The sequence below is a fragment of the Lipotes vexillifer genome, unplaced genomic scaffold (genome assembly GCF_000442215.2).
Source record: "Lipotes vexillifer unplaced genomic scaffold, Lipotes_vexillifer_v1.1 scaffold205, whole genome shotgun sequence".
NCBI lineage: Eukaryota > Metazoa > Chordata > Mammalia > Artiodactyla > Lipotidae > Lipotes > Lipotes vexillifer.
In genome coordinates, this window is record NW_006781396.1 from 249140 (window position 1) to 260533 (window position 11394).

Consider the following 11394-nt stretch of genomic DNA (forward strand, 5'->3'; position numbering starts at 1 on the left):
CCCCCCCCCCCACACTATTCCAGCTGGTTTAAAGGTCTAAATCTTAAAACTTTAGACTCTTTAGAAGAAAATATGGAGGATACCTCTTTGCCCTTGGGTGTGCATGGTTTCCTTATGACTATAAAAGCACAAGACAAAGATAAAAATATCAATAAATTAACTTTTAAATTGGAAATTCATGTACAACAAAAGGCACTAAAATAAAGCTTAAGGACTTTATTATAAATACTTGCAGCATTTATAACTAATAAAGAATTAATATCCAGAATATATAAATATTTCCTACAATAAGAAAAAAACCCTACACACAATCTGATTGAAAAATGGTCACAGGATAGGAATATATAATTTGCTGAAGTGGAAATTGTAAAAGTCAATAAATATATGAAAAGAAGCTCTGCTTCACTAGTAACCATGAAAATGCAATTTATAATTATGTGACAGAAATTCACACCCATAAGATTGGGAAAAATTAGTTTGATATTACCAACATTGATAAGGATTGTCCTAATTGCTAGTGGATGTAAAGTGGTACAACTACTTTGAAGTGCAATATGGCGTTATTTAGTCACATTCATATCTACAACTTAGCAATTTTATATATAGATACATTCCTAAGGAAAATACCAGAAAACATGTACAAGGATGTTTACTGCAGCATTTTACATAATAACAAAACAAAAAAATTCTTTTTCAAAATTTTGCCTGTTCTGGATCCTTCCATCCTTTGGGTCTCTGCCTCCCTATGACAGAAGTGAAACAAAAGTAATAACAATAGGAAAGGAAGATGTACTGGAAAATGCCCCTGGAATTCAGTGAACTTCAGGTAGGAACATTTGAAAGTTTAAATATTTTAGGAAAGTCTTTAGGGTAATGAAGTCTTCTGTGAACTAGTAAAAGTTTACCATGGACTAGCACTAATCAGAGAATTGGACTTGATATTCTCTAAATTCCCTTCTAACCTGAACAGTCTGTGGTTCTCATATTTATGTATTTAAATTTTCCGAAGTGACTCTTAATACTGCAGCTAATTTGTTACACACAAGCTTATGAAATATACTAGTGAAATCATATTATTCTCATTTAAGTCCTACATGATTACTTCATACAAGAAATAACTAGGAGAAGTAGTGTTCTCACCTCATATCCAGATCTGCATGGAAGTAATTGCAGTATCTGCTTTTTCTAATGCATACAGACAGGATAAACTGTAGTAGTTAAAAACCTGGACTCTGGAGCCAAGCTGCATTGTTTTAAAACCTGGCTCTTCCACTTATTAGCTTCATAACCCTGGCAAGTTATTTATCCTCTCTGTGCCCAGGTTTCTCTATCTGTAAACTGGGAACTATAGATACTAGTGGCATGTAAATATCAAATTTACAATATAAATATAAATAATAGTGGTATGTATGAAAGTAAAGCACTTTAAAAATGTAAACAATTAAAAACAACATAAACTATAAAGCAAGCACTATGTAGGAGTTAGCTGTTATTAACAGAATAGCTTCAATCCTGAGAGTAACAAATGACTCATGGTGCTTTCAGGAAAAAAAAAGAGAGGCCAAGTTGTCCTTAAGCTTTTTGAAATGAAGGAGGGATATATATTATATATTTATGAACATCTGCTTTTCCCTACCACCTTTCATTTTCCTTCCCCCTTTGAATTCAGAGGTTCTTAACTAAGAAGGTATAAATCCTCAGCTTATGTACTTTCCCTTCATAATATTTATGATATGTCCTCATCACCAGGCGGTGCTCTTTTTTTCAGGCTGGACGGCAACTGGAAGCTGAGCAGGCCTACAAGTACATGATGAAGGTATGATGCAGATACCTCTGCTGTTCATACTGTACTGAGCTTGGTAAACTGGAGGGAAGGTGCTGGCTTAATTCAGGACTTGACTTTACAGCATTTCATGATATATTTTTCTAGAGGATTTTCTTACCATCTTTGGCCATTATCATGGGGCTGCTGAGTTTGGAATAAAAACCCGCATATTACCATGCGGGATCTTTTGTTAACCTGCCTGGGCCTCATTTTCCTTCATATAAAATGAAGGTGTTGCTCTAGTCCAGGGGTCAGCAAACTTTTTCTGTAAAGGGCAAAATAGGAAATATTTTAGGCTTTGTGGGCTACGTGGTTTCTATTGTAACTACTACTCTGCCCTTGTAGTGCAAAAACAGCTATAGACAATACACCAACTAATGAGCATGGCTGCATTTCAAATAAAATTTTACTTACAAAAACAGGCAGCGGGCTGGATTTGGCTCATGAGCAATTGCTTGCCAACCCCTGGTCTAGTCTCTCCGTTATGATTGCAAGTAATTTGACTTGGAAGACAGTGGCTTAAACAAATTAGGAGTTTTATTTTTCTCATCTAATGAAAAGTCCAGAATTGGTACCACAGTGTCATCAGAGACCCAACCTCTATCTTTCTGCTTCACCAATCATAGCATGCAGTTTCCATCCCTCATAGTTGCAAGACAGCCAATGTAGCTCCAGCTATCATATCCATGTTTCAGGCACAATAAAGAACAAAGCAGGGAAAGGACAAAGGGGCCATGCTAGCTATTTCACCTCCCTTTAAAGAGATATGACTTTACCTTACATTTCATTGGCAACAATTAAAATTACCCCTAGCTGCAAGGGAAGCAAGAAATGTGGCTTTTTAGTTGGTTACATTGCTGCCCTGGAAAGAAATGAAGATTTTGTTAGTAAAAGAAGGGAGAGAGTGGGTTTTCAATAGGCAACTAGATGTGTCTACTACACATCTAGATTTTGAAATTAAAGTCTAATGTCTTTGATTCCTGTGTCTTTGATTCCTTTCTCTCACTTGCCAAATGGGAACATTATTCATTAGTTAAGATATATTGGGTGATAAGGTAAACACTTTAAAAAATAAACTTTATTTTACAAAAACATACAAATTGTGAGTGTTCACACCACGTGATGAATTTTCATAAAGTGAACACATCCATGTAACCAGCACGATGTTTTGAGGTCTTTTTAATGGAGTTATTGTGAAATAGAGAATATAGAAAGAGTCAATTCCATCCTGAGGAACTATGTTCTTTAGCTGTGGTCCCACAAATGAGGGGTCTCCACATAGGTATATCAGGTATGACATGTGTCCTTCCCTTCCTCCTCTCATGCAGCTGAAATTGAAAGATGAGAGTCTGCTTGCAGAGATCCACATGGTACAGGAGACAGCTGGCTTTGGAAATCCATCTTTCTGACGTCCTTCCACCTGAAGAATTTTCTGTATGGGACACTGAGCTCCTTTCCTTCCCAGAGAAATTAAACCCTGGATGTTTCACCATATGAGGGCTTGGGATAAAGAAAAAAGGATCTTCAGCACAAACTGAAACCCATTCACTTATTTCCATTGGCTATCTTACTGGATGGCTATGTTACTGGATGTTTTAGTGGTTGACAGTAAACTGGATGGCAATAAAAAAATCTAAATAAGAGATTCAGAATTCATCAGTTAAGGTATACTGAGGTATATATAAGAATATAACTCTGTGTGTGTGTGTGTGTGTGTGTGTGTGTGTGTGTGTGTGTATAAGTAAGGTATAGTAGCTTCATTATTAGGATTTCCGGTGAAAGCTTATCAGGATCACTCCTGAAAGAGGTCAACTGCTAAGGTCGTTGGCCAGGTTCACTTACTAGAACTTGGGAATTAAGGCATCATTTCTAAGGTGGGCGGAAAGGAAGAATGCTGTGCTGGGTCACTGCATTAGGGCAAAGAGCATATGAGTTGTGGCCAGATCCTTTGGATCCAACAGGGAACAGAGAAGCTTAATAGACTGGTCTTTGCTGAAGTTATCTTCATGGATCTAAATCACAAGGGCTCCATGAAGAGTCCATTACCCTATAACAGATACAAAACTCCTCACAACGGAGGCCATTTATTCTAGGGCTAGAGATGGCAAAGGAACCATATCTCACCCCTGTCCTCCGGATCAGTGCACAGCAAAACCAGAAATAAAGGCTCCCCTCCTTTATTTTTATCTATCTATTTATTTATTTTTTGCGATACGCGGGCCTCTCACTGTCGTGGCCTCTCCCGTTGCGGAGCACAGGCTCCGGACGCGCAGGCTCAGCGGCCATGGCCCACGGGCCCAGCCGCTCCGCGGCATGTGGGATCTTCCTGGACCGGGGCACGAACCCCTGCATCGGCAGGCGGACTCTCAACCACTGCGCCACCAGGGAAGCCCCCCCTCCTTTATTTTTTAAAGGAGGCGGTTGAGAAAATAGGAGGGAGGTAGAGCAGGAGGGAAGGTGAGTGGTTTATTAGTAAACACAGAAGGGTAAAATCAACTCTACATTCATTTATAGTCCTTCTTCTACTCTCAGTCCTAACGCTACCTCCTTTATGAAGTCTTCCTGAGGCACAAAGGAATTATCAGGTTCACCTTCTCTTCCGCTCACTCCAGGACTGTGTACTGACCACCCCTAGTTACGCTGGTGTAACCTCACCATCTCCTTTACCAGACTGTCAAGCTTCCTGGGGGCAGGGACAGCGCATCTTTGCGTTCTCGGCACCTCGCCTTGGCCCTAACTGGTGCTCGGAAAGTTTGCTGGAAGGATGGATTTGTGGAGCACTTTAGCACTTCTTAGCCCCTCCCAGGACTGTCCAATACTCCTCCCTCTGGCAGGAATCCAAAGGCCAGTGAGGGCCAGGAGATCCCACAGGGCTCTTCTCGCCCTTAACCGGCCCCAAACTGTAGCAACCCTCCTTTGCGGCAGTTGAGGTACGTTAGGTTCCACTGTGTTGCGTTACGGGAAGTGTAGGGACGGAAAGCGGAAGAGGCGGGGCGAGTGGGCCGTTCGCTTCCGGCACCGAGGCACCCGGCCTGGGGTCGAGGAGGTTGGAGGCCAGCATTTCCTCAACGCTGACCTTTCCCGGCTGTCCTCCGCGCCACCAATGCGGTAGAGCGGATCCGCGCGGGAGGCCGGAAGCTCCGAGGCGTCGCAACTGGTGCACAGGCCCCGGCGCCTGCCGGCTGCGCTATGGTCCAGCTTAGTGAGTGATGGAGGCCCCGGGAGACCTTAAGGGCGGGTCGCGGGGGTAGGGGGCGTGCGGGACTGGGTGGAGCGGCGCTCTCGTAGACGAGCTAGAGGCAACCAGTACCTGAAACTGCACACGTTTGACCCTCTCCTCAGTGGTTTTCTTAAGTTTTCGCGGAAATCCTATGAGATAAATGGCGTTCATTTTATAGATGAGGCAGCTGGACTCCGACATGGTCCAGAGCCAGTGTTGAGTGCGTTGGGGGATGGCTGGAGTGCATAAGAGGAGTTTCACAAAGAAACGGTATCTAAGTCAGATTGACAAGAATTGGTTGGAAGTAAGGACCTTTCAGTGGAGGAAGGGGGCTCATTTCATCTATCTCATTTTGTCGGTTTTGTGCTCTCGATTCTTGTGTCTTAACCACTTATTTGTCTACAGGTACTCTGCTCAGCAAGGCCTACCTTGGAGGCCACTTAACCATCCGCCTTTCCCTGGGTGGCTGTACCAACCGGCCTTTCTACCGCATCGTGGCTGCTCACAACAAGTGCCCCAGGGATGGCCGTTTCGTGGAGCAGCTGGGCTGCTATGATCCACTGCCCAACAGTCATGGAGAGAAACTCGTTGCTCTCAACCTGGACCGGATCCGGCATTGGATTGGCTGTGGAGCCCACCTCTCTAAGCCTGTGGAAAAGCTTTTGGGTAACTCAGCTCTAGCCTTACCTCTCTGAGGGCATTTTAAATTGAAACTAGCTCGAAGATGATGGGAATTAAGAACGATTTTCATTATCTCCAGGCTGATCAGGACTGGAGTGAGAACTGAAATTGATCTGATTGCCATTTTGAATCTGGAGATAACCTTTTGTAGACTACTTTATGAGACTTTTTGGATGACTGAGATTTTATGCTAAAAAATGGGAACGGTGTGTCTTGAATGGCTGTCTGTCAGTTCTTTTTTTTTTTTCCAAGTAAGGAGAATAGTGTTAGGAAGTAGACAACATCCATTGTGACCTTGCAGTAAACGGAAGGAAGTGAGTTGGGGGAAGAGGTAAAACATGTTGTTGAGTGAGGAACTTGATTTGAATCTATGTTCTAGATCAGGTCTCTGTTAGACCTCAGTTCAGTGATGCTGAGTTCCCAGGGAAACATTAGCTTGTATTGTTATAATGAATGAAAATCCTGTTACTTTTAGGTCTTTCTGGCTTTTTCCCTCTGCATCCGATGGTGATCACAAATGCTGAGAGGTTGCGACGGAAACGGGCACGAGAAGTCCTCTTAGCGGCTCAGAAAACAGATACAGAGGCTACAGAAACAAAAGCAAACTGACTTCAGTGATCATAGCACTGGGAACAAGGTCGAAGTCCTCTTAAAATATTTGTGCAGATCTCTTAGGTTTATTATATTTAGAGGTCAATAAATGGAATTTTTTAAGTCATCCATGGTATTCTGGCCTGACCTGAACAGGGCCCAGGGAGAGGTTTGTTCTTGACTGACATAAAGCTGGGTATAGGTACTAATTAGCTTTTTCAGCCTTCATCTGGGGAAAGACAGTGGCTGTGGGGTGGATTGGACTCTGGGTCTCTTGGACAACTTTACAGCCTGCTACCTTTGAGGACTTCCCTGTGTTTCAAAGTCCCCAACTAGCATGTCTGTGTCCTATCCAACTAATTCCTAGTTTAGTCATTTATGGTTATCCCACCAGCTCAGGAACACAGTTACTTCACTTATTGTTTTTGTAATTGCAGATTTACATTGTCTTGTCAACGCAAAATTTCAGATTTACAAAGGTAGGTTTGTTATGAGCTTTTAGGTTCTAACAACCTACTTTTTAGGAATAACTGGAAGAAAGATAATATTGTAAAGTACCCACATACATTTTAGGCCTTTTCTGTGCAAGGTTATTTGTGAGAATTATAAGATATCATGAAATTAGGTAGGATTATCTCATTTATAGGAGTGGAAGCTGAAGTTCAGCAGTAGAAACTGGCTCAAGGCCACATAGTTTTAATATTGGGCAGAGCTAAGAGACCCCAATGTTCCTACCTGGAGAGCCCTTTCCAACATGTCATATTGTCTAATGAGCTAAGGTGAGGGGCTTTACAAAAATCCATTTAAAAAGTCAGTGACAGAATCAGGTTTAGGTATCATGATTTGGTAATACAGATGACTGGTTGTGTCCTCCAAAACCCAAATAGCACATAATCTGTTCCACCAGAAGCGCAGCAGGATTAGATGCTTTTAGTGCACGTTGGATAATACATATTTCATAATCTGACATAAAACTAAAACATAGGAGATTTATAGAGGAGATTCTGTAGCCCTATCAATGTACCAAACTCTTTTATTCTCTGGGTTTTATATTCTGAGAACAGTTACCAGCCATCTCAAAATCTGAGGTCATCAGGGCTCTCCCAGGGTTGTCACTGGTTGGCTTCCACTTACTTTGGGGCGACTTTAAAGGCACAGCAGGCAGAGAGCAACTGACTTTACCTGGGTTTGATCTTGGATCTAGGAAAGAGAAATGTTTTGAAAACCATTTCAAAGTTTAAAAGATAATAATCTACCCTGGAGAGTTTGAGGTCTTTGGAGAAGCTTTAATTGGTAGAGCAGAGGAGAATGTAATTCTGGAAAGTATTATTCAGTGAGGGGAACTGATGTGAAATGGGTATTTTGAGCTACTGAGTTTCTTCCAGCTTACGTATTCACTTTGTGCCCTGGTCTATCTTTTGTCTAAGATCTATATACACAGACTTCCTATGTGAGCTCATCCTCTCCCTGATTTCCAAAGTTTTCTCTAGCCCTAGCCTTGCTTTGGATTTCCAGGCCCAGATTTTTCACCAAGTCTTGAATGATTGCATCAGCCTGTCTTGCTACCCGCTCAAGTCCAACATGCTCAAACCCCAGGACTGCACTTGAGAAAGCTTTTGCTTCCGAAGCTTAGGTTTTAATAAGATGAGCATTTGGATCATGTTATCTCCAGCAAAGTGGAAGGTGATTTACGAGCTGGAAGGTGAATGGAAATGATTCTGTAATAAATGTCAAATCTAGAAGTTCTATCAGACAAAGAATTTTTAAAAGACCGGTATTTTGTCTTTTTGTTTAATGTAGGCTTTTTAAATTGCAGAGCTCAAGGGAAAGTCCCTACCCAGCGGTCCCAACCTGTAGGTTGCAAAATTATTTGGGCCTCAGAGCTCCACGTACTCTTGTCAGATCATCTTTGGAAAAGAACAAATCTGTTTAATCTTCAGGTTAAATTTAAACCATGTGAAATTGCCAAATGCCGATGTTACGCTGTTTTACACTGAAAAAAAGCAAAAAGAAAACAGTGCATAGGTTCAGCCTAATATGAACGTTTCTTATATTGTTGCATAAACTGAGCTAGGACGTTGGGGAAAAGGTAGGTGCGAGATTTCCAGAGCATAGGGGGGAGGGCCGCGGAGGAGAGGGCGTGGTGGAAGGAGGTCCCAGCGCTAGAGGAGACCAGGGACGCCGGCTCCACTCTCCGCCTCAATTCTGGCAGACGCAAGCTTGGCCACACCCCGCTTTGCAACCGCCGTAAAGTGTGGTGTCGTGGCCCCGCCCATTCCGGCGCCTCTTGTGACGCCGGCGCCCTGGGCTTTTTGCGCGGGAAAAGGGTGCCGCCTAGGTCTCTGCTCCGCGTCACTGGAGTCAGGCTGATTTCGCTGAGGTCGCTGCCGGCTCCGCACCGCTGCCGGCCATGGGGCTTCTGGAGCTGTGCGAGGAAGTGTTCGGCACCGCCGACCTTTACCAAGTGTTGGGCGTGCGGCGCGAGGCCTCAGACGGCGAGGTCCGACGCGGCTATCACAAGGTGTCCCTCCAGGTGCACCCGGACCGGGTGGGCGAGGGCGACAAGGAGGACGCCACCCGCCGCTTCCAGGTGCGCTAGACCCCGGTCCGCCGGCTGCCCGGGCCTTTCTCCGTCTTCTGGCCGCCCGACCCCGCCCAGGTGGAGTGAGCCTAACCCGGCCTGGCGTTTTCTAATAATCTTTTATTTCTCGCGGCGCGGTTTCAGTGAGGCGCAGGGTTGATTTTTGGATGCTCTTTCCCGCAGATCCTTGGGAAGGTCTATTCCATTCTGAGTGACAAAGATCAGAGAGCAGTGTACGATGAGCAGGGAACAGTGGACGAGGATTCTGATGTGCTCAGCCAAGATCGGGACTGGGAGGCCTATTGGAGATTACTGTTTAAAAAGGTAAAGAACTCTGGAGACTTCCTTGTGACTTTCCATCATTCATTCAACAAACGTTTATTGAATGTCTCTAAGGCCTTGCATTTTGTGTTGTGTAAGAATGAGGAATTTTTATTTGGCCTCGAAATATCAATAAATAAACACATACACACCGGCGTTCCTCAGGAGATACCTATTTACTTATCGATGTTTGAAGAAGGGAAGACTTATCTCACCGTTAGGTTGAACCGTGTGTGTGTATCCATAACACATGCACCTACATACACACACACACTCTTACTGAAATGGGCCTTTAATTTTCCGTTGATGTAGAGTGATTGTAGTAAAATGGGGGCATTTGATTTTTTACAAGATGTGCTTTATTTTACATATCCCAATGTAAGTCCTGAAACTTTTCCTAGCTTGGAAACTTCACTTAAATTTTCCTGGTTTGTAGCTTAGCAGTTGTAACGGTTGGACTAGGGAGAACTCTGGAAAATCTTTGGCATAGAAACTTTGGTTCCTTGCAACAATTTCAACTCAAGCAACTGAGTTGAGGAGAAACATTTCAACACCTAAATATACTTTTTACTAGTATTTCTTTTATTTAAAATAAAATTCTCAAAGTTAAAGCATATGTCTCTCATTTGTTCAGATATCTTTAGAAGACATTCAAGCTTTTGAGAAGACATACAAAGGTTCAGAAGAAGAGCTGGCTGATATTAAACAGGCCTATCTGGACTTCAGGGGTGACATGGATCAGATCATGGAGTCTGTGCTGTGTGTGCAGTACACAGAGGAACCCAGGATAAGGAACATTATTCAACAAGCCATTGATGCCAGAGAGGTCCCGTCCTATAATGCCTTTGTCAAAGAAGCAAAGCAAAAGATGAATGCAAGGAAAAGGAGGGTAAGATTTTCAATGCTATTTATATCTTGACTGCTTCCAAAAAGAATTTGAGGATATTTACAATAATGAAAATATATACAAGACAGCTGAAATAAAGATTAGGTTTAACTTGTTTTGTAGTTTTCATCTAATAAAATGAGCAGATCAGCTCATTAAGAGAACCTTTTTTTTCTACTGTGTTGTGTGCTCAAGAGGATTTTACTGCATGGATTATTTAGATAATATCGTTTTAAACTATCACTGAAATATTCTCTGTATGGGCCAATTCTTGTAACCTTGCTGAGGCGTTCCTGAGTAAAAGTAATGGAGTCCAGATACACAGGCTAGACAATGATTCTCACTTGGTTAAGGCGTTGGGGGGAGGGTGACAGAGGCTGTCCCTTTAAAACTGTGTCTTGTTAATTCAGATTCCTTTGTTCTTGCCAGATTGATTCTTGAGTTGGACCCAGAATATACATTTTTTTAAACAAATGATTTAGTTTATTTTGATAAGTGTCTTTCCAAACACACTTTGTGGTACACTTTTGTGGAGTATCAAGGACTGTGGCTTGTGTGTCCTTTATACCCATATTAAACTGTGGGGTTGGTGAGGGTAAGGATGATGGCAGGGGAAAGGAGCTTAAGGATATCTGGGGTTCAGGGAGGGAGTGGATTCAAGGTAACAAACATCTGTGCCTCTGGTCTTTTGGTATTAAAGGCACCATTGCCTCAACCTGACTTTCATAATGGGAGCTCCACGGAGAGCAAACAGTGTAAGACTGTAGCTCTTTGGTGGGTACTTTATTTTGTATGGCTGAAATGGGGGTGGAGGTAGGTCTGCAGCTTTTAGGTAAAGAGACAAGAGAAACGTGACACCTGTGCTGAGTTGAGAGAAGTGGAATGTGTATCAAGATCATCATTTTGGCTCATAGGCTACATCTGTCTAGATTCAAGCTGACAGTTTATCTTAAGTTGGTAATCATCTTTTTAGGTGAAACTGAGCACATTTGTATTCAGTAATAGGCTATTAGCTTGAGAAACTTCCCTAGAGTTTGGGGGAGTGGGGTGGGAGGCTGGAATACTTTTGAGTGAGACTCCCACAAACTTGGAGAGGGGAATACAGTATTAAAAGAAATAAATTGAATACAGGGACTGAAAGTAGACAATGGAAACTGTGTCTCTTTATTGGAATAACCAGGTCCTAATGTATCATAACTCCCAGTATTAATAGTATTCATTGCTACTTAGAAAATTCACTGGGGGTTGGGGCCTCTTATAGTCTTACTTGTTGCCCTGAAGGAAAGAGT

The 11394-nt window shown here is 42.7% G+C and overlaps 3 protein-coding genes across 4 annotated transcripts in view; all 3 read left to right on the plus strand.

The window, feature by feature from the left end:
- Window positions 1-3474, plus strand: part of CFAP70 (cilia and flagella associated protein 70) — an 85980-nt gene extending 82506 nt beyond the window's left edge. The window contains exons 26-27 of one of the 2 annotated variants that reach the window (XM_007454658.1): window positions 1769-1816; window positions 3154-3474. In XM_007454658.1, coding sequence (XP_007454720.1) covers window positions 1769-1816; window positions 3154-3234 — 129 coding nt within the window. In that variant the 3' untranslated portion in view covers window positions 3235-3474. The remainder of the gene's footprint in view (window positions 1-1768; window positions 1817-3153) is intronic. The other variant, XM_007454659.1, reaches the window with a different exon arrangement.
- A 1372-nt stretch (window positions 3475-4846) lies between these two features.
- Window positions 4847-6444, plus strand: MRPS16 (mitochondrial ribosomal protein S16). Its single transcript, XM_007454660.1, has 3 exons — window positions 4847-5027; window positions 5451-5711; window positions 6202-6444. Exons 1-3 carry the CDS (start codon window positions 5015-5017, stop codon window positions 6333-6335), a joined length of 408 nt encoding a protein of 135 aa, XP_007454722.1. The 5' UTR covers window positions 4847-5014; the 3' UTR covers window positions 6336-6444.
- Window positions 6445-8617: 2173 nt separating this feature from the next.
- Window positions 8618-11394, plus strand: part of DNAJC9 (DnaJ heat shock protein family (Hsp40) member C9) — a 4296-nt gene continuing 1519 nt past the window's right edge. The window contains exons 1-3 of the mRNA XM_007454661.1: window positions 8618-8907; window positions 9082-9222; window positions 9854-10108. Coding sequence (XP_007454723.1) covers window positions 8728-8907; window positions 9082-9222; window positions 9854-10108 — 576 coding nt within the window. The 5' untranslated portion in view covers window positions 8618-8727. The remainder of the gene's footprint in view (window positions 8908-9081; window positions 9223-9853; window positions 10109-11394) is intronic.

What these genes read in the sequence shown, in the direction of transcription:
- MRPS16 (XM_007454660.1), top strand. An exon ending in GCCTGTGGAAAAGCTTTTGG is followed by an intron (nt 5,712 to 6,201) that starts GTAACTCAGCTC and finishes TGTTACTTTTAG; the next exon opens with GTCTTTCTGGCTTTTTCCCT.